This window comes from Dysidea avara, chromosome 6 (genome assembly GCF_963678975.1).
Source record: "Dysidea avara chromosome 6, odDysAvar1.4, whole genome shotgun sequence".
NCBI classification, from domain to species: Eukaryota; Metazoa; Porifera; class Demospongiae; order Dictyoceratida; family Dysideidae; genus Dysidea; species Dysidea avara.
The window spans coordinates 18,358,889-18,386,615 of record NC_089277.1 but is presented as its reverse complement, the minus strand read 5'-3'; the positions used below and the strand labels follow the sequence as shown (position 1 = coordinate 18,386,615).

Below are 27,727 nucleotides of genomic sequence, written 5' to 3'. Positions count from 1 at the left end.
TTGGTTTGGTCATGCTGTAAGCGGATCTGGTTAAATGGATGTTGTGACGTAAACAGTGCACTTACGTAACACGTAAAACGTCATCCAATAAACATTCCAGAGCTCAAACTTTTTGTACACAGTTTCACCAGACCCTCTTTTTAGGGTCGGGCGCCGCGAGACTATAGCTACCGGGTGAGATCGAGTCACGACTAGACAACTAAATGAGTTTCACCTCGAGTTTCGCTGAACTCAGTATTTCAAAATGACAGATTTGACTACAAGAGTTGGTGGGGAGTTTACCCTAGGAAAGAAGAGATTGCCAACTAAGGTAGGTAGGTAGCTAGCTAGCTATGGCAGATCAGCACTCAGTTCTAATTAGTAATCCTATCGTGTGTTGTGTTCTTTGTTCTCGTCATTGTTTTTATATTAGTTTTGTTGTCCATTTATTGTAGTTGTATACCAACTTTTCAAACACACCTTCTGTAGCTAAAGTCTTTGAGCAGGCTGTAGGACCAGGTGTCCTACAGACCTTCAGCATTTGTGCTTTAAAGCATTAATAATTGTGTATCTGGGGAAGCCTGAACTGGCTTATCCCAAGGCCTCACACTGTAAACTACCATCATTATTAAGATGAGAGAATGTGATACGTTAAACATATGCGAAAATCCTCGTTCACATGTGACCACAAAGACTGGCTCAAAAGTGAAACCAGCGTGGGCATGGCAAGGGTGAAAGTACAAAAATATAATGCTACAATCACCTCTAATTATAAGTTACAAGATTCAGAGTTTAAGTAGGGCACAGCCACTCCCTGCTGTCCTGTGCCATAAATATCTCAGTTTTGAGATGCTGTAATGCTAACCTTCGAGACACTGCCGTCTAAAATTTGTCTCACTGGTGCTTTTGATATTGGTAAATCTTGAGCAATAAAATGGAGGACATTCAAAGTGTTCTTGACAGAAAATTGTTGGTAATGTCCCAGTACACTAATTTCAAGGGTTTCATAGAAGTTAGAAAAGTTCAGCCGATCTAATTCTGCTAGAATTTGATGGTAGCTATTCTACTTTGTTTTGCTTACGGGATCAAGCCTATGATGAGAGGTGATGATTAGAATCGAATGGACATGTAGCTAGTTATACTGTATTGAAATAACTAGCTGCAGTAGTAAAGATCACACTGTTAAAAATGAAGTGCTGTAGCACCTAGAGGTGCTATTTTTTTTGACTGTAGTAGTCAAAATTTAGCACTTTTAGGTGCTACCATAAGATTTTTAGGTGCTATCACACCACTCATTTTTAGCACTGGATGTACTTTAAGCAGCTGCAGGTGAGTATCAGTACTGTAGCAAGTATATTTACAATGGTATAGATATTATAGTTGAGGCCATCGTGTGTTGGAATTAAATTTTTAAATTAATTTTCAGTTTTGTGATTCGTACGCTACATATAGTTAACATGTAAACCTATACAATTGTGCTTTTGATCCACAAGTTGTGTTACTTTGCAGCATATATACTATTAAAAGCAGTTGCTGTTGTGGTGTGCAGTCACTAATTTTAAACTTTTAAATGTGTAATCTCAGGCTACTGGCCATCTTCAAAATATTAATTTGTTTGATGTATGGAGTGTGTATAGGTTATTCTATGCAATAAATTTTATATAAACATCTTATAAGAGCTTTTAAGCTCACTGTATTTGTTGCTTGCGTGTACGAACAGGTGGAATCTGAACTGCCATAATCATCCTCACTCAGGCTGTTGAAACTGATTATGTCACCTACAGTGCTATGGCACCTACAAAAATGCTAAATTTTGACTACTCCAGTCAAAACAACTGATGCTACCATAGCTCTTTAGTTTTAACAGTGCTGTGAACTATAGTATTCCATGCCACATACCAAGTAAGGATTTAATTTTAAAATGCTAGCAAACCATATATAGTAGCCTTTAGCAAGCAATATGATGGTCAAGTAGTTGTGTGGTCTCTGTATTAGTTCAAGGGGCTTCATGATTGTGGAAGCACTATGATTTTGTGTTTGATTCACCACAGGTATGAATCTTAGTATTGAATGGTATACTAGATCTTGACTCTTACCAAATAAAAAATTCTTTCTTGATGAAAGAAAAGATAAAATGAAAAGGACCCTTACTAAGGCAATTGTTTAATCTGGTTTCTTTATCAAATCTCCAAGGAAAGTGGAGACGCTGCTATATGATCCATAAATGGCATTTCCCATTATATTTTATATATCTCATGGCAATTGGACAGATTTGATAGGAATTGTTTGGCCCAATTTTGGAGGCAAAATCCCAGCTTGGAATTAGTCTAGACATTTTAATGGTGGTGACAAGACATGATTATATTGACGAAATCTATGTAGCTATGTGTAACATGTATAGGCATGAGGCTGTTGAGCTTATAAACTTGAGTATTATGCTTTTGAGAGAAGTGTTCAGAAAATTCACCTATTATGCTTTTCAAAATTTGAGAAATTAATGCCACAATTTTAGCTAATAATGTCACCTTTTTGCAGTATCAGACCATGTTTCAGCTTCTAGACTTCTTCTCTTTGTTTGGTTGCTGTATTAGAGAGTATTTATTTCATCTCCTATTTGTAACCTATCATTCTTACTGCATGACTGCTTTATTAGAGTAACATAACTAACGTGACTGTTGTATTAGAATTATTGACTGCTCTATTAGAGTATTTCAATCTTTTACCGTTACAACTGTTAAAGCTTTTAAAATACCAGCATAATTCCTGATTCTCATTGTTCCAGCATAATCACTGCATCCCTTGGCATGTAGCTACAAATATTATTCAAATCCTTGGTCTCATTTCCAAAATTACTCATGGCATTTGCGCTAGTGGTAGAAAGAAGGCGGTAGCACCGGATGTATCCATGCATAGTCAGAAGAAGAACAGCATGCATATAAGGACATGCACTGTCATACACATATATAGTTGGTTGCTGGCTTTTGAGAGGCTCTGCAGCCCTTCGTACCATAGTGTACTGTGATGTGACAGCATTCTATTATGATATAATGGCTGCTTCCATGACATTGTAAATGACTTTGTGACCACAAGATGTGTATGTTCCTTCTGAAGTGTCCTGATGCCATCTTTAGTAAATAGCATGTCTTTTAAGTAGTTCTGTGATGTTACTTTTGAATATCACCAGGTTTTCCGTATTATTGCTGCGAAGTAATAATTATAATGTATAATTTCTAGTACACATGTTCATTTACATCATTTTTATTACTTCATATACATGAGGGAAGACACTTAACTGGAAGTAAATAGTGACATTTGATATAGGATAGCTCAAAAGTGTGCAGTCTGATATGGTGCATTAGGAATTGTATAATGATACATACTAATTAGCCATTCAGTCCATAATAATGTATTGATGATCGATTGGAACATACACATGTAGTACCTCCATTATCCGAATGCCTGTGTGCCAGTTCAATCATAAACGCGTTCAGATAAATGAAACCCATTCATTAATACAGAGTTCTGTTCAAATACTCTAATAAAACGTTCACCTAATACTCTAATAGAGCAGTCACTTACACTGTTCAGATAATTGAGGGTTTGGATAATCAAGGTCCTACTGTATATACAGTCATCATTATAGTTGCATAATGACCCTTTTTATCAGTATAAAGACAATTACATGGTGTTGTGACTATACAATATAGTTGCAAAATCCTTAAGTTTATATAACATACAGAATACAATAGAACCTATAGTGGTAGGGGGCATGTACCTACATATCTAAGTCATGCATAAGGTGCTTACATAACTTGTTTTCTTTATACATTTTAGGAAGAACAAATTCTGCTGCTAAATGCTATTATAGATGGCAATATTGGAGTAGTGACTAAGTTATTAAATGATGGAGTTGATATGGATAGTATCATATATGAGGTACATATGTACATTATTGTGAAGGATAGTATTATACTGTCATATGGTACAGTAATACTGTATGGTAGGGTTCCTCTCCAAAGAAAAAGTGGCATCACCATAAAATGCTGCCATTAAAAATGATCATGATATTATAGAAGCATCTCTTCACAAAATAACATGAAAATCTTCTGTTAAATACCATACAAAAAGCACGATATCATTTAAACAAAACTGGTGAAACTTAATATTTAGTCTGCTCGCCTACTGTAGCTGCCTGTCTGATCACATTCAAAATGCTAAAGGCTAATGATGCATTCTGCAGTGTCTATTTTACACGGTAATAATGAACTCATGCCTTTTGGATTTCCATGAATAATATTTGCATTTTGCTCCATTACTTTACATCTTCAATTCTTCTTGTCATCTTCATGTGAGGAAACCTTACCTATGCATAGGTCTTTCTATGTGCATACATACGGATACAATAGAAATTTAAATTTTAAATGACTGACTCATGACTGTTGCCTTCAGACAAGCATAGATTAATGTCAACACAAGCTGTAACTTTCTGGAACATGTATATTGTTGTTTGCTTTATAGATACACATGAGGTGATGGAAATGTCATACACTAATTTTTCTTGTAGGAATATCAACAGAGACTTCTACATGTTGCTTCCTACAGTGGCCAGAACAAAATTGTGATGATGTTATTATCCTTACATGTCAACATAGAATGTGTGGATCATGTGAGAAAATATCAGCAGCGTATTATTTAGTATTGTGTATGAGTGGATTGATTGCAGAGGTACATTGGAGCATGGGTATTAAAGTGGCTTTTAGTTAGGAGTGTACATTCAGAGACATGAATTAAATGCGTCTGGTTCCATTCTTTCTTTGATGCAGTATATATGCACAGACTTATCATTCATAAATTATTTGCAAAAATTAAAACAAACAAACAAATGCTAGGAATTTCAAATTTGAGTAGGGCTCAAAAACAAGGGAAGTCACCCACACATGCAGCTACACTAGTTGACATCATTTAATCCCTATACAGCTATAGCTATTGACAAGTTACATATATTATATGACTGAAGTAGGAATTAAATGTGTACTATACATATGGAATCTATACCAAAACTGGCAAGCTATGAAAAACAATGTGGTCCCAGAAAAAGTGAGTTGTGAAATCAAAAGTGGTGGCCAAGAAATGGTGCAATGATGTTAATGCTAATCATTTTAATGATGACAGTGTAGTCATAAAAAATAATTGGCATTGACATCATTACATCCATTTCTTGGCTGCTATTTTTAATTTCACAACTTTTTTTCATCCAGGCTTTTTCGGGGGGCTGCACCCTATTTTCACAGCTTGGCTATATTGGTATAGACATCACTCCTTTTCCATATAGCTGGACTACGTATGTCTAGCTGTGAGACTTGCTTTTTACTTTCTTTATACAGGAATAAGAGAAAGACTGAATATTGGTGACTTTTATATAAACTGGGTTAACTTGTTACATAAAATAATGAACATTCTACAGGGTGACTTGTCTAAAAGGTGACTTATTGCATATATAGCTGAATGTAACTTGCTACAATGCTGAACTTTCTATATACAAGTTGACTTGTTATGTACAGTAGCTGAACACTCTGCAGGGTGATTTGTTGCATAGCTACACTTGAAAAGGTGACTTGATACGTAACTATGTAACTGAACTTTCTACAGGCTTGTTATGAAACTGAATATTCTACAGCATGACTTGTTACATAGCTGAACGTTCTAAAGGGTCCCTTGTTACACATATATACATACATTCTACTGTATAGCGGGTTATTTTCGAACCAGAAAATTTTGCAATAGAGGCAAAATCTGAATTTCGAAGGATTTTAATTTCAAAGAGTGCATATTTCAAAGTCTGAGTGAATTTCAAATAAACGGAAATCCGTGTCACAAATTATGAAGATACATGAATGTTTGCCCAAAACTGACTTACTGGTGGAGTAATCCCCATCGCTGTGCACTGGAGAGAAGACTGGGGAAGTCTCGAGTGGACTAAATTCACTGGCTCAATGAGCCTTATCCGCAATTACGTCACAACGCGAAAATAATGCAAAAATGGCGAAAAGTGTGGGGTCAAGTGGGATACTTTGTATGGAAGGGATAACGTTTCGAGATGTTTCACGTGAGGGAAAGCATGAGAAAACTCTGGTGAGGCTTATTAACTATCTTACTATGTAGGGGCACGCATTTTCGTACTTCTCCAGTAGTCCTACGGTCTGCTTTTGGTTTCTTCCCAATGGCTCTCTGTACAAAAGGCCCCCACACTTTTCGCCATTTTAGCGTTGTGACGTAATTGTGGATAAGGTTCATTGCGCTCGATCATAGCTAGCTATTAATGGCCATCTACCACAGATTCTAGAGCAGACAGCATCAATTCCCATTTTGGATGACCTGTTTTCTGGTTGTTGGCACAGTAATGACGCAGATTACCTGTTATCATCAGTAATACTGAGGGGAATACACAAGCGAAAGTTGGATTGATATTGGCATTGTTTTCACTTGTGGGGATTTATTTTCGAAGAACAACCGGACGTGGGAATTTATTTTTGAAGAGAAGAGCCTCTTCGAAACATCCAAAGTAAAAGCCCTTTGAAAATTACCAGCTATACAGTATATACAGGTTTTTCTTCTACAGGACCAATATCAACATGTTTTTTAATAATGTATTGATTTTGTTATATTTTTACAACTGTGATTACATAACCAACTTTAATTTTATAAGCTGAATGCTCTATTAAAGTGACTGCATGCACTATTAGAGTATTTCAATCATGCCCTTTCTACACATGTTGCAATGTTTTAATAGCTGATTTATTCTAAACAACCTTCTATGATGCCTAATCTATGTACAAACTGATTTTCAGCTTGTTCCCTTTAGCAGTTTCCCAGTAGGTGTGAATTGTTTTTTATTGCAACACCTGATTGTATGCTTGTTACCCATCTTGGTTTTCACATTATAACAGGGACGGATCCAGGGTTTGGAAAGAGGAGTGCACGTAGGTATATGGAGTGGGGGGTCTAGGGGGCACTGCAGTGCCCCCAAAAGCTAAAGCTATTTATATGTTTCAGACTGAAATTTTGATGTAGAGTAGTTCATGCACAAATGTCTAAATTGCACTGCTCTCTATTGTAAGTCATCTTCATTCTTCATTGATCAAGAGTTGTATACTAAGTGATAGTCATGAGAAGTTCAGCTAGCTTTATTGTGTATGCCTAAGGAAGGCATACACAAGACCATATTATGCATTTCATGCATTTTCTTAGCAGGAAAAGTGTGCCCATATATGGGATATGGTGCTGCAGAGTTTAATTTTCATACTCAGCAACTATGGAGGATTCTCAATAGTGTTATCTGGTGACTGTTCTATTAGAGTATTTGACTGACTGTTCTATTGGAGTATCTCAATCTTGTGTATAACTTTTTTTCTTTTTGGGGAGAGAGGGCCACGTGCCCCCTGTTTAAATCTTCCACTGTATAACACCATGGTTGTTATTCTGGTTTCTTTCAAACTAAAACAATGTTCGTATTTCAATGGCTACTTCATCTACAGATGGATTTTCAACTCAGTCCTTACAGTGGTTGGCCTGACAGAAAATCGATCTTTTCACGTGATTAATGTACTTATGTAGTGTATGCATGTATGTATGTATGTATGTATGTATGTATGTATGTATGTATGTATGTATGTATGTATGTATGTATGTATGTATGTATGTATGTATGTATGTATGTATGTATGTATGTATGCATGCACATGCATGCATGCATGCATGTATGTATGTATGCATGGATGTATGTATGTATGCATGGATGTATGTATGTATGTATGTATGTATGTATGTATGTATGTATGCATGCATGCATGTATGTATGTATGTATGTATGTATGTATGTATGTATGTATGTATGTATGTATGTATGTATGTATGTATGTATGTAAGTATGTATGCATGCATGCATGGATGTATGTATGTATGTATGTATGTATGTATGTATGTATGTATGTATGTATGTATGTATGTATGTATGTATGTATGTATGTATGTATGTATGTATGTATGTATGTATGTATGTATGTATGCATGCATGCATGCATGCATGGATGTATGTATGTATGTATGTATGTATGTATGCATGCATGTATGTATGTATGTATGTATGTATGTATGTATGTATGCATGTATGTATGTATGTATGTATGTATGTATGTATGTATGTATGTATGTACGTATGCATGTATGTATGTATGTATGTATGTATGTATGTATGTATGTATGTATGTATGTATGTATGTATGTATGTATGTATGTATGTATGTTGTATGTATGTATGTATGTATATACAGTGGCGGATACGGGGGGGTTGCAATGGTTTCAACTGAAACCTCCTCTGAAAATAGTACGCACCCCAAATTTATTTACGATTCGTGTGGGTGATAAAATCACCAGGAGTTATACATAGTGTATTATATTGGGACATCGACATTTTCTACTGGTAAAACTCCATACTTTGCCTTTGAAATCACTGAAAAAGATATTACGGTGTTTAAGCATGTTTAGTGCCTCTAAAAACAATTATCATTTAATGAGTGTAAGTGCTGTTTTGCTTCTGCGAATGCTTGGATTGGTAAGATTTAAACAATATTATGGAGTGATTTTTATTGATTCGTTGCTAGCTATAGATCTATGTAGCTATAGGCCACTGAGCTACAGTTGTAAGTTAACATTCACCCCAGCTGGACTATACTACACTTCTCAGTTTTGAAAACTTCCTGAACCTGAAGCCCCTTCTGAAAATTTCTCGATCCACCACTGATGTATGTATGTATGTATGTATGTGTGTGTGTGTATGCATGCACGATGTTCAATATGTGTTTTATATATAATAGCGTTTAACCACTCCACTGCATCATGCAGCAGAAGATGGTTTCATTGATGTAGTAATGTCTCTCCTTAATGCTAATGCCAATGTTAACTGTCAGGATAAAGTGAGGGTATAAGTAAATATCAGACTCAGTATTATAATGTGATACATGTGCAATGTGATAATTACTCAATAAATAATTGTTTACTTTATTGTTATTTTGATTCTGAGGCTCAGATCAAGAATTACTTTCCATATGAAATGAATTACTGCCATATATCTATTGTTTATATAGCTACATATGAATATAATTAGAAATTTTGCCTTGATTCAGTGTAGCAAAAATTGTTTACTACCATGTATGTATGTGGACATTTTTTACATGTGTAAATTCAGTTACCTAATTTTCCATAGACAGAAAGGCTTTGAAAACTGGATTCCTAGTAATTTGATACATTTTTTGCTACAGTATGAAAGTTGTAGTTTTATCAGACACAGTACAGGTCATTGAAAGTTTCTGTGTGAACCAATGAAAATGAGCAATTGCTTAAAAAATTTAACAGTTTGAAAATCATTATTAAACTTCAGTGATAAGAGATTTTGCTAATTAGCCAATATCAAAATTTACACTATGGCTGGTACTGATAACCGATCTGATGTTTATGTTTACCAAAATTCCACATGTAAGAGTACCATTATTAAACATTACTTTTGTCTTATTGGTATGAAAACAATACAGGTTTTTACAATTGAATTCATCATGACTTTGTTCCGTTTGCAGTAGAGTTCATTACTTTTGCAGTAGAATCTGTCCCATTTGCAACTGAATTCATCAGTTTTGCAATTGAATTCATCACATTTGCATTAGAATTCGTTGCGTTTTTACGAGAATTCGTCATATTTATATTGACTGCAATAAACCAGCTGCTCATCACAATTAGGTGGATCATTTCGCCATGGAGAATACTTGAGACACTACAGGGTAACTGGACTCGTATTGAGTTGGTTATATGTAAAGCCGTTCAAGTTAATTAGCTTGTTCGCGAGTGACCACTCCAATCGCCAATGATGAAGCACAATTGTGAATGCTGTTGAAGAAGCTGTAATAGAAGTATTATTGCCTTATAAAGAGTTATTTACAGCAGTTGTACTTCAACAAGATCATGAAGCAGCTGCTACATCTTGTTTTCGTGTTTACTGCAGCTGCTATATCTTGTTTTCGTGTTTACTGCAGCTGCTACATCTTGTTTCTGTGTTTACTGCAGCTGCTAATCTTGTTACGGATGAATTCTTGTGCAAACATGACGAATTTTAATGCAAAAGCGACAAATTCAATTGCAAAACTGACGGATTCAATTGCAAACAGGACAAATTCTACTGCAAAAGGGATGAACTCTACTGCAAATGGGACAAAGTCAATTGCAAAGGTGACAATTCAATTGCAAATGTAACATCTAAGGAGTAGTAACATTAATCGGCTAAGTAACTTGTTAATTACCAATGACATCATTGCTAAAATTTGGCCAATAAACCAATATCCAATTATTTACTGATTAATCAGTGCATCACTACAATAGTTAGGCTTATTCTGTGGATTTGACTTACCCATACTTCTGTATTTGTGACTGAATTTGACAAAACAAGGCTTCGACGCACAAAGCTTTGTTAGGAGATATGGCGATTTTAAAGAATCATTGTGTAATAACTTCCCAGTGCCTACAGCTGTGCAAACAAAATTTGCACCAATTGTTCATCTGTTCACTAGCTATCACTGAGTGGGTGTATACATTTCTGATACCCAAAATTTGCCCTGTTTTGAGCAGCTTTTTTCGAGCTGGTAATAATATCACAGATGGTAGTAATAAGGGTGGGAGGGTGGGGGTGGACGGTGGTCTTAATATACGGGTATAAAATGGTGTAAGAAGACGATTGGAATCCAGAGGCCAAGTTTGGGCTCTCCATGGCCCTCCATGGCCCTCAAATTACTCCAAATTGACTGAGAACACTATTGGCGAGCTCTCTGTGAAGTCCCAGCTCACTACACACCATTATCACAAAGCCACGGCCATTTAATGGTGCCAATCTCACACTCGTGGCTTTGACAGGGTCGGAAGAAAGCTGCTACAGAAACCAGACTTGCCAGTGCTGAAGGAAGTACAGTGTGAAATATGATAGTGTATTAGACCAGCAATCCATTTCTGGTAAAATCGTAAGTTTGAGTTTGTGTGTGTGGAAGCCTTGTTATATGAAATCCGGTCACATTTATTTTTGAAAAATAATGTGTTATGCTACAATGTTGTATGGTGTTGAGTGAAAATTTCACACAACTCATGATGTACAAGTTTGTAGGTAATGGGTGCTTGCAAGATACTTGTCATTTACAGCATAAAATTTAATACTATGCACTTTGGCTACCACTACATAATGATTGCACAATCCATTCTCCAAAATATGACCAGGCAGGAAGCCAGATTGAGCCTTTTATATCAAGACACACGGTAGTGTGTTGTGCGGCCAAGAAAGCCGGCGCACCACACCGTGAGTATATTTACAGGAAGAAACAAAACACAATTTTCACGCATATGTAGCTCAGTGCTCACTTCTCCAATTGGAATCATTTTTATACTGCAGATGCCCTCCATCTTCAGCACCCCACATACCATATTTGAGCAAGATTGCATAATGTAATCATGAAATATAAGCCTTCAAAATCCGGCTTAATTTCTTCATTTTTTCTTTGTTTTGAGGGCTTAGATTATTTTCACACACTTTACAAAACCATTATAAAATGCAAATGCATAACTTAATTGTCTTGAGCTTTGGTACCCTTTAAGAATGTATCGTGGCACAATCACATACCAAGTTTAGTGCAAATCTGGTTATTAATGGTCATAGAGCTATGGACGATTATTTGAATTAAAAAAGGCCAACTTGTTGTCACACCTACAGAGTAAACCACTTATGGGAATAACTTAAATATCAGTATGTGTATAGGTTAATCATCATAGCTCAAACCTTTTGTGGTTTACAAGACATCACATTGACAGCTATAGAGTTACAAGGCAAAAACCAAACAACTGTGAATCGCAGGGTTGAAATACTCTAATAGAACAGTCATGGGGTAAAAAGGTGCACGAAAAAATGTCGAAAAAACTTACCAGCATTTGAACCAGTTACCTCCATATTGAACACCCTAATCCTTAACCACTGAGCTGCTGCTATCACGGCTGATCACCTTGCTTAATTTCTACTTTATAAATGAAAATTCTAGCTAAAATCTACTCAATAGTAAAAGTTCAGATCAATATCTCTATCAATGGAAAATCTAGATTGTTCTAGAACATTCTATGTGTGTTCTATTAAAAATCCTCAAAAAAATTTAAGTAATCAAATAAACTCTAATACAATACTATTACAACTTCTCTATATTCCATTGAATCATAAAACCAATACTATAGCCGTTTTGGTACAGATCAGTGGGGTAGTACACTGCTGTTAAGACCTATTCATGCCAATTATCATCACCATCATCATCATAATCATAATCATCATAATAAGTGCTATGCTATTAAAACTTGTGACAACAGGCTGCAAATTGTATTCTAGTTTATAAGGTGCAGGATTTGCTTTGTAAAAGTTGAGCAACTGCAACTTATCACGTTTTGCATGAAAAATCGAGATACTCTAATAGAACAGTCACTGCAAAATCTTAATAGACAAATAGTATACCTAACTTAAAAGGAATTTAAATACTATTGCAAATAAATTCAGGCACTACATATATGCTACAACTTTATATAGCCATGAACAAGCAAGCACAAAATTATATCAATATAAATTGGCTTTAGTATCGGATCAGTAGGTAGCTATTTTTCTGTATTGGTAGAGCACTAGTTTGATATTATCATCTTCATTGCATCTGTAGATAAGAAGAACAATGATTTGTGTATAAAAAACCTCAAAGCCAGTTTATGATTGACTTTGGGTATATATTTAAACTACAAAAAGAAATCCCCACAAAAACAGCTCAGCTGTATAAAAATGGGTGCGACCTTCAAAAATCCTGGGTGAAAAGTTGTGAAATCAAAGATGGCGGCCATGAAATGGCTGCAATGATAATAAATGGCTTTGTGCATTAATAAAATTATGATCAACATCATTGCAGCCTCCTTTGATTTCACAACTTCAGGCTTTCTGAAGTCTGCACCTTTTTATACAGCTTGGCTGTTGTTGTGTGGATATTATATGCTTGCACAATAAAATTTGTGCGAACATTTGATGATATAATGTATTCATATGATTTATGGCTAGAAAGGTTTTGATAAGTAATGTAAGGCTGAGGATTAAAAGTTTTTTTTGTGATAAAATTCAATATTGGTGGGTTTGCAATTATTTTCTTATTTTATAATGTACACTAAACAAGGCAGCAAAAATTCATGAAAATTCCATGAAACTAGTTCTCAGAACCATTACTTTTATTTCCCAGTAAAACTTTTCATGAATAGAGTGTCACCTATTCCAATTTGGATGAATCAGTGCACAGTAGTGTACATAAACATGCGTGTGTTCTCTTCTGCACAGGACAACTACACTCCATTGCATATATCATGTCACACTGGACACGTGATGATTGTTGAAATGTTGCTAACATATCACGCAAATATTGAAAGCAGAACTAAAGTGCGTTGATCTTCACTTACGTAGAGAATAATGTATGCACATAGCTCTAGCGATGTGTACATTTCAAAGCCAACTACGTATGTCCCAACCCTCAGTGATGTACCAATGTATTTATTATGCATTTCCCTTGCCAGTATTTCTACTATATGGAATCATGAAACACTTTTGTTTATTTAATAGGACAGCTACACTCCATTACACATAGCATGTTTCAAAGGACATGCAATGGTTGTGAAAACATTGCTACAAAACAATGCCAATTCTGAATGCAGAACAAACAAATCAAAAGTGAGTTGGCTGATAGTTAGGATTGTGTAAAGAAATCTTGCAATTTTGTATACTTGTGTGCGTGTGTGTGTGCGTGCGTGTGTGTCTAAAAGCTTGCTTAGGCTTATATAATAATAGTGCATTTGGAGAAATCTTGCAAATGTACAAAGGAATTGCACTTGACTAGTGATTGCTTTGTTAGGGCATCTCTGAAATTTGTTCCAAATTTTGTTCATTACTTACTGTATATACATAATTATTAGCATCACAGACACTATAGTCTTTAGTTCTACATATGACCGAACTTGTAATTGTGTAAGATTAGATAGATACATTTTCCTGATGAAGTATTGCCGTATTATCTCATTGTAGGAATACTATACACCACTGTATATTGCAGCAGCTAAAGGACACAATGAAGTGGTGAAGATATTGTTGCAGTCAAATGCTGATGTGCATTGTATTTGTAAAGTGAGTTGATTTTTATGTTTTACTGTCTTAGATAGCAAGTACAGATGCAGTACATATATTATAATATAGACAAAAGTTTCAATGGTTTTTATGGATGCATAATAAACTTGTATGTATTGTCACAAACTAGTCTCATCTTGACAGACAGAACCCCATCTACTCATTTACTAAATTGGTACTTGTAATTTGCAGGTTATAAGCACTGCCAGTCTACCTACTTTGTATAGCATGGTATTACCATCATTTGATAAGGAGTCTGCCCACACAAAACTAGTTACAAACTATACATGTGCCATGAATTGGAACATTTTGCCTCCTTAAAGGAAATTTCATTCGTAGACATTTAACAGTCTGTGGATAACAATCCACAACAATGCAGATCAAGTATATATCTAGTTGTTGCTAGGAGAGTATGCATCACTGAAGTTAAAAGTATTCAGGAATCACATTGCAAGACTGTAAATTGTACAACAGCTGGTTTAGGACTAGCAAAGTTAGGCCAAGTTGTATCAACAATCATTTATATCAAAGTTAGTTACATAAGACTTATACCAGCAAACAAAGGATTTGCCAAGATAATAGCAAAGACAACTCTTAGGATCAGCTTAGCTTAGTTTATGTTATTCAAAAGGGTGAAAATCAGGTATACCTAATGGTGGATTATCCAATATTTACATTATATAATACATGTTGCTGATTCTGCCTAAACAGTGTGTTTGTTTTTTTGTGTAGAAAAGCTATACACCCTTGTACATAGCTGCTTATAGAGGACACAATGAAGTAGTGAAAACATTGTTGCAGTCGAATGCTGATGTGAATTGCATGTGCAGGGTGAGTCAAAGTTTGCCCAAAATTTTATATGTATTTAGATACACACACTTACATAGCTGTACAATATTTGGCTGGGGTGGCTCTTTGGGTTGCCGTAGCACTCTTCTCCTTTACAAAAACAGGCATATTCCCTGCAGTTGCCTGAATACCAACGCACCTGGTTACTGAAATTGGTTTAAAAATACTTGTGTGTGTCTGCATGTCTGCACACACCCATGTGACCAAAAGATTTTATAAAGAGTGTCAGAATCTTTTAAACCCTGAAGGCTGCACTGGCTGCACTGGCTGCACAAGCCTCTTCTGCTCAGCTGAGGCTTTAAATCCTCTCACATACTGTCAGTGGCGATTCTAGAGTTGACCTACAGGGAGCGCCAAGTAGGGAACAGCATGACTATTGTTGTATGGCTGTAATATAAAGTAAAATTTCAGGGGGGTCTGGGAGTGCAACCCCCAGAAGCTTCAGGGTATTTTAAGGGATGAAAACAGCCTAAATTTTATGCTAAAAACATGAAAAATGTTAAAAATAACTATGCCAATCTATACTGCAACTTTCCCCAAGATTTTTCAAAGCTTATTTTTCAGCAGGGGTAGGGGGGGCATGGCCCCCTCTTAGAATCGCCTATGCATACTGTGTTACAAGCTTCATGCAGCAGTGAAGCTAGTATGAATAAATAAGATGATTTGACTTCGAACACATCAGTAGATATTTAGCCTCATTGACACATTATGTTATTAAAAGTGAAACAGAAGCCAGTTAAGCTCTGCAAGGTATCAACACCTGGACAAAAATGGTGATATCCTACTCATAATGAGGCTTAACGGAGTACACAATTAGCTACATGCTTATTTATTTTAAACAGGCAGGGGGGCTAGTTCCCCCCCTTCAGAATTTTTTTATAGTGTTGTTCATTGAACATAGCTAGGCACCTTAGACATAATTCAAACATTTTTGATGCAGTTTATGACTATGTATAATATACTAAATCTGTCTCTAGTAAATTCTTGCCAATATAGGCATAGCACAAGGGGAATTAGGTGGGTCAGAGCCCCTTCTATATTGAGAGGTCAAGATACTCTAATAGAACAGTCATTTACTCTAATAAAGCAGTCAAGAGTAGCATAATTATAAAACACTGTTTGTCATTTTAAACAACTAAAACACCTGTTCTAAATTGAGTTATTGACTCTATATCTACACCCTAGTGACTATAGAAATTCTCTGGAGATGAAAAATCATGCAACTGCACACCACATGCCAGCATAATGTTTAAATCTTTTTTGATGCTTGGACCTTATGCTAATTCTGTTTTGTTGGCCTTTACACTATACCAATTTTAATTCAGTAGCTATACTATTAACATTCATACTTCCAGTGTTGAACTATCAACAAATTTCAGCCAAAATTGCCACCAAATTCAATCTCAGAATGCTAAATTTCCTGGGGGGAAGGGCATGCCCCCAGACCCCCCTTCGCATTTCGCAGAGTATGCTTCACACACTGTGGAGTGACTTCTACCTGTGTACCCCTCCTTAGCAAAATCCTGGATCCACCCCTGTTAAATGCTCTCAAGTTATGAAGCCTGCATTAATGGCCTGTGGGAAACATGTAGCCACAGCCAGAGGAAACATACATACATATAAATCAGGACACATGATAGTGTGTCATGTGGCCAAGTACAGCTAGTGCGGATGCGTAACAGACAAGTGTGTATTTTACAGGAACCAAGAAAATGTTGTTTTCACGCATTTGTAGCTCAATAGTGCCTGAATGGAAATTAACAAGTTTTGCTGCGGAAACTCCCTCGGGGTAGGGAACCTCCTATTCCAAATTCCAACCAGCCATCACTGAGATATGCGCCTTCAAAATTCATCTTATTTTCTTCATACTTTTCTTCATCTGCTTCCGGCTTCTTTCTTCTTTTCGCTATAACTCGCGCATGCTTTAGTCGATTGACTTCAAGTTTGGAAGGCAGTAAGAGTATAATGCAGCACATTTACAGGCCAATTTTCATAGAGATCGAACTAAGAACAATGGAATTATGCGTGACTTTGAAAATTGTAAAAGCGATTTGTTGTCACGCCTACAGGGTAATCCACTTGACAGAATAACTTGAAAATTAGTCTGTTTACTGTCATAGTGCAAACCTTTTGTGGTTTGAAAGTACTGAGAGTATTAGCTAATGAAATATAAAGCAAAATCAAACATGCAAAAAAAGCGCGGTCGAGATTCTCTGATAGAACAGTCACTGACATGTAAAAAAAACATCAGAAAGAATTCTCCAGGTTCAAACCAGGGACCCTCCACACCTATATACCCAAGCCCTTACCACTCTGCCACTGCTGTCAGTTCCTCACCTCACTTAATTTCTATCTTATAAATGAAAGTTCCACTGGAATGCACTGTGAAAAAGGTGGGATATATGATGGTATTTCCAGTGGCTTATTGAATACAAATAAGCCTTAATATAAACCCTGTATTATACTCATGTTATACTTTAGTATAATGCATACTATACTATTACATATATGGTTTCAGTTTATTTACCACATTACCTGAAATAGCTTATATCTACTATAATGTCCACACTATACCATCACATATATGGTTTCAGTATGTTTAACACATTAACTAAAGCCTTACATGAGATTGTTAGTATAATACAGGTTATATCAAGCTTTTTTGTATTCAATAAGCCACTGGAAATACCATCTTATATCCCTCTTTTTTCACAGTGATGATAACCCATAGATCTATCAGTTGTAATTCTAGAACATTCTATAGCTATGTGTTGTATTAAAGTGCTCAGAAAAATGTGTGCTCTATTAAAGTAAATGTGTCGTGCAGCCAAGTACAGCTGGTGCGGGCGGGTGACATACTCGTTTTATGGAACCAAGAAAATGCCGTTTTCATGTATCCGTAGCTCGATAGTGCTTGAATGGTAATTAATCAATTCTGCTTTGGAAACTTCCTCAGGGTAGGGCATCCCCCATGAGTCGAATCTGCCCAGCTATCTTTGTGCCTTCAAAATTCAGTTCCATTCGTAAATACTTTATATAGCCACGCAGTCTTCGACGATTGCTGTAGTAAAGGAAAAAAGTTCAAAGGCGAGTTAAAAGGAAATGTCAAGGCCAATGGCTTTGGAACTTGCAATTACAAAAAGAAGTGATATCCTCACAAAAACAGCCAAGCTGTGAAAAAAAAGTGTAGCCTAAAAATCCTGGGTGAAAAAAGTTGTGAAATCAAAGATGGCGGCCAAGAAATCGCTGCAATGTTGTTAATAATAAATTTTAATAATGGCTGTGTGCATTATTAAAATTTATTCACATTAACATCATTGTAGCCATTCTTAGCTGCCACTTTTGATTTCACACTGTTTTTACCCAGGCTTTATAAGACTGCACCTTTTTTCACAATTTGGCTGTTTTTGTGCATATTACTAATTACAATAGGTATTACAATTACATCCCTACTTATATCACTACAGTTGTAATTAGTTGTATATACTACTATAATACAAATTAGCAATCATGAAGTTGGTGGGGATCACATACTGTATGCATGTTGGCATTTTGTTAGCATCCATGTGTTTTGTTGTATGGCATCATTATATAGTATGTATGTACCTATAATTACAGAACCAGGCTACTCCACTACATGCTGCTGTATTTCAAGGTTACCAGGAGATAGTGAAAACATTACTGGAATATAATGCATGTCCTGACCATGTGAATGTGGTGAGCATTAAAACCTGCCACTGAGTGAGCAGTTGTATGGGAATTGCAATAATTTGTTTGACAGATGCATCGTTCTTTCCTATATAACTTCATGTGCTGTAGCTATGTACCATACTTACTGAGCATTGTTTGGACTCCATTGCGAATCATTACTATTAACTTAGCATAAACTTTTGGCTTGCCATCTACATACCTTTATATTAAGCCTGCTGAAATGTGTTGCTGAAATGGCAAGTTCACCTTTCCACTGTGTGCATTCATTTAGTATAACGTGACTCCATTGCAACTTGCTGTTGAAACTGAGAGAAATGATATTGTGAAGTGTCTTGTAGAAGATGGCAACATTGACATTACCAAACTTGATCAGGTGAATACTGTGGCTTGTAAATTGTATGTCACATAAGTATGGTTGTATCATACAGTACTATCGTACTGTATAGTAGGGACCACAAAGGTGTGGGCATGGCCCACAAAACAAACCATCACCCAAAAACTAGCCTCACTTTTCCCTGACAACAATGAAGCAGTATAACTAAGCCCAAGCAAGCCTTCAGATCAACCCAAAACACTTTCAACAAGTTGCTATGAAATTTTTATTTTAAATTTATTAAACAGAATTTTCTACTGACTGACTGAGTAACTGACTGACTGATGCCTTCAGACAAGTGTAACTCGATAGTGGCTAAGGCTACGGGCTTGATTTTTCACTGTTTGACGTCGCTTCAGACAGACACGTGCCTTTTGGCATACCACAGTACATACAATGCATTCTTCATGGACTTACCCAGTGTCCTCCTTTGTGTCACATTCAACTTTGCTGGCAGAGAAAAGTGTCGATTTGGCGGTAGCGCATGATGGCTTCCCATCGTAACGGAAATTGTCCATATTTTTCATAGTGGCTACTTTGATTGCAGAGGTGCTTTTTAAACAGTTCTTGATTTGTACAATGCTGTGTAACGGGTTGAATATAGCTGACAATGAAGCGTAATGGATACTTCACTTTTCAGACGATAATTGATAGCTGAGGTGCATGGCACCATTTCTTTCTTTTGATACAGTATGCTTCACCAGTCATAATAATTTTATTTACAAAAAAAGGTAACAAACAAGTACACAAAAAATTTGGAATTTTCAACTAGAGTAGGGACCATAGCACATCGATAAAAGTACTGAAACAAGCTGGAGTAGTGCACAATATTAAATCACAGTAAAACAATAGGAAGTGTTATACTCCTACTGTGCATTTCCGTTATGGTATCTTGAGCACAGTAGGGATATAACACTTCTTATTGTTCTACTGTGATTTAATATTGTGCATTACTCCAGCTTGTTTCAGTACTTTTTATCGATGTGCTATGGTCCCTACTCTAGCTGAAAATTCCAAATTGTTTTGTGTATTTGTTTAGATAAAAGTCACTGTAGGTGAACAATTAAATATGCTTATATGTGTACCTGCACAAAACCTTTAGATGTCATTATGAAATTTGGCTGTTGATGCATAGATGCCTAATGCCTATGCCCTCTTTGGTAAACATAACAAAACTGTACCTGGCTCTGTTTGTTTCAAGTCTCCATGCATGGACACACACTGTCATCACTAAATGATTAACATTATAATACCATTGCGGTCGTTGTCTTTGGATTTTGCAACTTCCACCCTTATATCTCTTTGGGAGTGATTTCACAACTTGGCTGTTTTGTATAAGTTAGCTGTATATAGCACAGGACACTTGAGCTTTGGCTAATTTGGATGCATGCATATAGATCCATGCATCCAAGTATGCTTTCAGAATTTGGGCACGCATTTTTAGGGTTTATAGACAAAGCCCTTTTGCCCATTTTCATACCCTGTAGCATAATTATTTAAATAATTAGTTATACCCCAAGAGATGTCTTTGGAACATCCAGTCAATTTTAAATCTTTCTTATTCAATTTTGCATGGTAGTAGCAATAAATCATTACATGCTCAGTCTTAATTTCAGCATTCACTCTTTTTTGTGTGTGTATCTCAGAAATTTCAAGTACAAGTTGCTAATCTTCTTCAGCTTGAAGCAGCTCTTGAAAGGAGCAAGACAGAGGTACACAAAATGCTACCACAGATACAGAGTACTCCTGCCATACATATATCTGTTACAACTCCAAAGTCTGGACTATGTGGCTCATTCAGTTCTTACACTATGAATATGACACTTCAAGAAGTTAATGAAGGATACATTGATGGCTCATTGCCAATAGTAGATCCACGTGCAGTATTGTTGGGATGTGAAGGATCTGGGAAAACGTCTTTGATTGACACATTTGTGGGTAACAGCTTTCGAAATACCCCAGCAACAGAAGGAGCAGATCAGATGGAGATCAGTGTCGCAACAATGGCCAACTGGGAACTCATGAATGAAAAGCAAAAATTACAAGATCTTAAAAAGCAAGCTCTTCTAGAAGCAGAGTTCTTTTTATCAATAAGGAAATGCTGCCAATCTCTTGACATGCCTCAATCAATTTTGTCATCTTCAACTTTGACAACTTCTGCTCAACCAAGTTTGCATTCTACTACTGCTGCCACTTCAACACTTTCTGCTTCAACTGCATCAGCTACCATCTCATCATCTTCAGCTGATAAAGAGGCTGTGGCAGGAATTCCTAAATCTTCTCCTCAAGCGCGTTTTAGCCACTGTAATGCTCCCAACCATTTTAAAGGTAATTTTGTCTACATCACAAAAGAGGAATTTCAGGAGTTAAAAACCATGACGGAGAAGTATGATCCAAAGAAAAAGTACATTCATCTTTGGGACTTTGCTGGTCAGCAGATATTCCAACATTTGCATGGCTTGTTTGTTTCAGAGGAGGTTGTCTGTTTGATTGTATTCAATGCTGGCAAGTCACTCTATGAGGTACCAGGACGACGTTACCCGAATGATGTCACTCCAGCTAAATCAGCCATCAAGGTAATATGCTACTGGATGGAATTAGTCAGTTCTCGCATTAGCAGAAGAAGCACTGACGGAGATGATTTGTCAGAACTTTTACCAACATTTATCCTGGTCGGTACCCATATTGATGAACTGGATGCTGATATAGAAAAGGCTGAAAAGTTGGCTTTTGAGTACATTGTACCAGCCCTGATCAAAGAGCTAGCAACTAAACCATTTGCCAGGCATATAGCTGGATCCAAAAACAACACATTGTTTGCCAAAGGCTCTTCATCTATTTTCTTTTTAAGTAACAAAGATGAGATGAGAAACCAAGTTGTCATCAATAGGCTTAAAAGAACAGTGATGAAAGCAGCCTCTATTACCAGAAAGGTTCGTCCAATTCGATATGTCAAAATGGAAAGGAAATTGATGCTACTTGCTTACCAGGAGAATGTATATGTTATTGACAAGTCCATGGCAAGAGAAGTTGCTGAAAGTTGTGGAATTACCTGCACTGATAAGCAGCTAGTTGGGATGCTACATCATTTTCATCAGAAGGGTGCCCTTCTTCACTTTCACAAAGTTCCTTCTCTGTCTGACATAATCATCCTCTCCCCTCAGTGGCTAGCCAAGCTGCTAACATATGTTCTGACCACTTTGAAATGTCAACCTGTGGGACCACCACTTGCAGGCTTTGTGGAGAAACTTGAGAAAACAGGATTGTTTGAACAGGAGCTGTTGGAATGGAGTTTGCAGCAATTTTCTAAAGATGAGGAATCTAGGGGACACAAGATGTTGGATATACCTGGTATGAGTATTGCAGAGCTACTTATCAACTTCAAGTTGATGGTTAACATTAGCAATACCTCACTGGTTGGCCGAAAGCCCAGAGGTGCTGGAAAGCAATTATTTTTGGTACCTCATCTTTTACCTGTAGAAAGGCTTGTTCATTCAAATGTTTTTGGCTATTACTTCTATTACTATTTCCCAGCAAAGTTTATTCCAGAACACTTGGTTGATCAACTGATTGTGAAGTGTGCCGAATGGAATGGGAGCAAACAGTATGACCTACTCAAGTAAGTGATATATGTAGCACATTAGTTATGTACATACTATTGGTGCCACCATACAGGCTGACATACCAATGGGTGTGCCTGGAACTGGGGAAACATCAAATCTATGAGCTTGAGCCTTACTTTGATCACCACATAATTTGCTTGAAAATTATCCCTGAGCCAAATCTTCCTCTAGAAGCAAAAGAGAAGGTTTTTGCCGACAGTAATGAGCTGGTCAGATCAGTTCACAAATTCATTGATGATCTAATGCTACAACACATGACCGCTACATTTACGAAAGCTCCAGTGATTTGCTACATACCATGTTCACAGTGCATGAAGATGCACTTGAAAGTGGACAAGGCAACTGAGAGTAGCACCATATACTGTCCTGTGCAACGTGTCCATGCTGACATTACTGACTACCAAAAGATCTTATCAGGTATGGTGTATATTATTCTCTCGTGAGTAACCAAATTATTATTACTATATGTAGCTCATCTGAAGGAACCTTCAAAGCAAAGTGACTTTGACCCTGCCTTCGATGCATTTGATAAATCTGAAGAATTACGATGCAGTGTAATTGAAAAACATATCGAATTATCAAGTAAGTGGATAACATTACAACTTTAATCACATTAGTCATGTACACTGTTTATACAGCTAAGCATGAAGAACCCACAGAGCACATTGTACAGCAAGTCACATGTAGACCAGAACCAACAATGTGTATCTACAAACAGGAAGGTCAATGTCATTTTTGTACATAACACTTCAAAAAAAATACTATTGTATATCCTACAGGTCTATCCATCCAAGTTTCTGATGCAGACAAAAACTTGTGTTTGAACATTTCTGAACAAGGTATGTATGTACATCGTGAAATAAATTATGCTCACATCATCTCTTCAGTATATAATAGATGGTTTAATGCATGCATTTCCTTTAGTATAGGTGAAGAGATGTATCTAGTGCTTCAATTGTCTTACTAAATAGACCTAATCTGCATTTACGTCACAATATATAAATGGCAGTGATAGTATAGGGACTTTGAAGAGAAGGAAATTGGTATTGGTGTTTTGCTATGATAACGTTTATATATACTTGCAGGGGGGGAGGTAATGCATTGTATCCATATCAGAGGTTAGGTCTGTTTTACCCATTTTGCATCACCACAACATGTTTACTAGTATTTTACCTTCATTATCCAATGGTTTCATGTTGTGAAAACTGCAAACAAAATTCATTTTTGTTACTACATAATAAAGTCCCACACTATCACAGCCATTTTGTCAATTATGACATCACATTTGTCAATACAGATAAGGTCCATAGAAACTCGCACATACATACACTGATAAGACACTTCCACACATCAAAGTAACTGTTTATAATATTGGCTACATGATCACAGAAACTGATATGCATACATGTACTTTAATAGGCTATACATACACATGTACAATTAAACATAATTATAAATGGAATATTTTTGTAGGTTTACAGGTCAGATATTTGGTATTAAATGTCAATTTTCTCCCATTGATAATAGGCTGGTCCAAGCATTTAAACTATAGGTTATCTACCAACAATACTTTATCTCAATACAATGCACATAAATTTAATTTGAAGACATGCAAGCACTGAATGCTCTATGTATAATGCAGTCATTACAGTGTATGTGTGTTACACAGAACCAAGCATGAAACAACTTCATTGCTATGTGATACCCAAAATTGCTTCAAAATGGAAAACAGTTGCAGAATTTTTGGAGTTGGATACTTCCACAATAAACATGATAGAGGAGAAATGTACAAATGATCCAAAGACATGCTGTGAGGAAGTATTTAGGGAATGGCTAAAGAACAATTGTGGACTGGGACCAAAGACCTGGTCTAAATTGACTGCAACACTAAAAGAAATTGAACAACTCAAAGATGTTGCTGAAGAACTTTATCATGAGCTGAAGATTGATGGTAAGTAAAATAATTGAGTTTGTAATACAGTTTGTTATATAAAATAAGATCATAGTATATTGACTTCAAAGCCAGAAGTCCACAGTAAACCTGGTTTGTTGACACAGTGATGTATACCAATTGTGTGTATGAACATAGTGTATTTCCACACAGGTGCACAAAAACAAACATGTAAGCAGCTTACAACTGGTACATCTGATATAATGGAACAAAGTAAGCATATACAAGACTGCTATACAGTACAATTATATTATTTTATCACTATAGAACCAAAAATGAAACATCTTAATAATTTAGTTGTGCCTAAAATTGCAGCCAACTGGAAAAATGTTGCTGATTCACTTGAATTTGAATATTGGACAATCAAAAATATTGAAGTCAAATATAGAAATTACCCTGAAGAATCATGTCAAGAACTGCTAAGAGACTGGCTCTCCCTTGATCATGGCATTGGGCCTAAAACTTGGTCGACACTTTTGAAGGCTCTTAGAGAAACCAGGAGTTGTGTAGCTGTCACTGAACTGATTGAAAGTGAGGTTAAAATGTTACCTCATTAGGAACGTCTATAATTATAGCTAGGCTTTAACTCTAACAAGATTCAAAAAAGCTATGATTTATGATTACTTTGTTTAAACTCTGGATTTCAGTTAAGGCTGTTCTTCTATTCCACAATATACACACCGTTACACACATACTATTACAAAACAAATACAAAAACAAAGCAATATGTGACCGGATTTTGCTTCCACACAAATCCAATTCTTTAACTTTAATGTATGCTAATTACCTACAATTGTCACACAATTCTTTCGTTGCATAACTGCATAATATACTCCTACATTGGAGTTATGGTCCTTTAAAGTCAGAAATCCAAATACGTACGTGCCTGGTTTTGTCAAATCGGGTCCTATACTGTATACGCATGCCAAGAGACTGTCATGAATGCTGCCATGAATGCAGTTGTTGGTCAATTCTCAACTTCAAGCATTTCAAAAGCAACATTTAGAAGCATCAGGAGACTGCAATGTCAGCTTTAGCCAGACCTTGATATTTTACCTTAAAACAACTCTTCAGTACTTTTGTCATTATTGCCAAGCACAATGCAGACAAAAACTAATCTATATATTGCCAGGGGCTCAATGAAAACAGAGCCATGCACAGGAGTCATTGGCAATGTATTATACAGACCATGCATATGGCAAATTCTGGTGTTGGTCATGGGTTTTTTGTATTTATACTCTACGTATTATACATACAGTAACACTACTTAATCCATGCAGAATGCTTCTACTATACATCTGACTGTTTGTTATAAAACTTTTGTCATGTATTGCTAATTTGCTATATATACAGCCTATAGCTACCTCATTAATCTGACAATTTTTGAGCACCATGCATGAGCATCAGATTATAGAGCATGCATAAATACGACCACAAAAATAATTATGTCATCATTGATTGAGAGTGTCCTCATTAGTAAAGATAGCATACAATTGCATGATCATGATGAAGTACAGGGTCATAACCCATTATGCAAAAGTGTGGTCAACGTTTATCACAGTATCAAAAGAAGGTGTATAAAAGGTCTATTATTTAGATATCTTACTGGGGCTGATATCTCATGAAGGACTAGCCAGAATAAGCATGTGTCAATTTAATCTGATAATGCAGTCCGGAAAAGAGAAAAATTGTAAGAAATTTATAATCCAACAATAACAGTAATAATTGTTAATTATACAATTAACATAAATAATGCATTGGTTGAATTAATATCTCCATAATGGGAAAAGATCAGTTCCAGGTATACGATCTCGTACTTCCAAGTCATTTCCACACACTACGGTAAACCTACCTACAGTGAACAGTTTCCTACTGTGGAACTTCTGTTGCAAACTGTCTTTCAAATTCTTAATCAAGCTTAAAACAGGTTCTTCACTATCTGTTATAAACTGCTCTGCACCCACAATACAGGTTAACAGTTTGGGAGAATTCCCAACAAGACTAGCAATAGCTTTAATAGACACTGACTGTACGTCAAAGACAACATGTACTAATCCGCCATGAACTGATACTGTCTCCATGAAAATGTCAGGAATATTAGTATTGTCTTCACCTGCAATTATGCTCAACTGCTGCAAAGTAGAAGTGCAGACTGAGGACAGAAAACATTCAGTAAAATTATAAATGCATGACAGAATTGTAAGTTGTTTACAACTGTTAATAACATCTTGTACGACAGCTGAATGTTTAACACTGAACCTGCAGTACTTGAGTGCTGGGAAGTGAGACAACAGTGACCAATTAATGTCACACTCTTCACACCAATCACAACTGTTCCATGACACAATTTGCAATGCTTGCAGACTAGAACATTTCTGAAACAAGTGTACCAGCTTTGGTTCATCAGAGTTCACACTGAAAAGGAGACACATTTCTATGTATAGATGTGTTAGCTTCATCTCACTCAATATCTTCCAAAATTCTACGTGACTTCCTATTACATCAAATCCAACTTCTGGCATGTTCAACCCACACAAATACGGACAGTGGAAAGCAATTGTACACAGCCCTTGCAAAGTAAATGCATCTCCACCACTACCCTGTAGGCAAAGACGTTGAAGTTTTGGACATGCAAAAGCCAGTTGTTCTAATATGTCAATTCCCAAGGATAGTGTGGCATACAACTCAGTAGCACAACTAATACTACTATCCAAATTATTAAACACCATGTTTTGGTGACCAAAAAAGTTAGGCAATGTATTGTCAACTTTATAAACTCGTTTACCATTACAAACATGATCTGTTAATGCTAAGACATCACATTTTAAGTTGAGTATTCCAAATTTACTAGCTTTCACAAATGGTAGGATAACGGTTTGATCAATTTCTAACTGAAAGTCGGGTAAATTAGGGAAAAGATTTAGTGGTAATTCAAAGTGGTAATACAACTTGAAATATGAAGTGTACCCTATTAG

General features: G+C 36.2%; 1 protein-coding gene across 1 annotated transcript; it reads left to right on the top strand.

The window, feature by feature from the left end:
* Positions 1 to 25,423, top strand: LOC136259065 (uncharacterized). The gene is made up of 18 exons (XM_066052477.1): positions 1 to 310; positions 3,814 to 3,915; positions 4,544 to 4,645; positions 8,853 to 8,951; positions 13,409 to 13,507; positions 13,688 to 13,795; positions 14,147 to 14,245; positions 14,978 to 15,076; positions 18,713 to 18,811; positions 19,077 to 19,178; positions 20,825 to 22,797; positions 22,854 to 23,218; positions 23,273 to 23,383; positions 23,440 to 23,523; positions 23,581 to 23,640; positions 24,471 to 24,752; positions 24,906 to 24,965; positions 25,020 to 25,423. The coding sequence occupies exons 1-18, from the start codon at positions 245 to 247 to the stop codon at positions 25,307 to 25,309; spliced, it is 4,200 nt and encodes a 1,399-aa protein (XP_065908549.1). The 5' UTR covers positions 1 to 244; the 3' UTR covers positions 25,310 to 25,423.
* The last annotated feature ends 2,304 nt before the right edge of the window (positions 25,424 to 27,727 follow it).

What these genes read in the sequence shown, in the direction of transcription:
- LOC136259065 (XM_066052477.1), top strand. Translation starts at nt 245, where the DNA reads ATGACAGATTTGACTACAAGAGTTGGTGGGGAGTTTACCCTAGGAAAG. An exon ending in ACATTACCAAACTTGATCAG is followed by an intron (nt 19,179 to 20,824) that starts GTGAATACTGTG and finishes TGTGTATCTCAG; the next exon opens with AAATTTCAAGTACAAGTTGC. An exon ending in CTACCAAAAGATCTTATCAG is followed by an intron (nt 23,219 to 23,272) that starts GTATGGTGTATA and finishes TACTATATGTAG; the next exon opens with CTCATCTGAAGGAACCTTCA.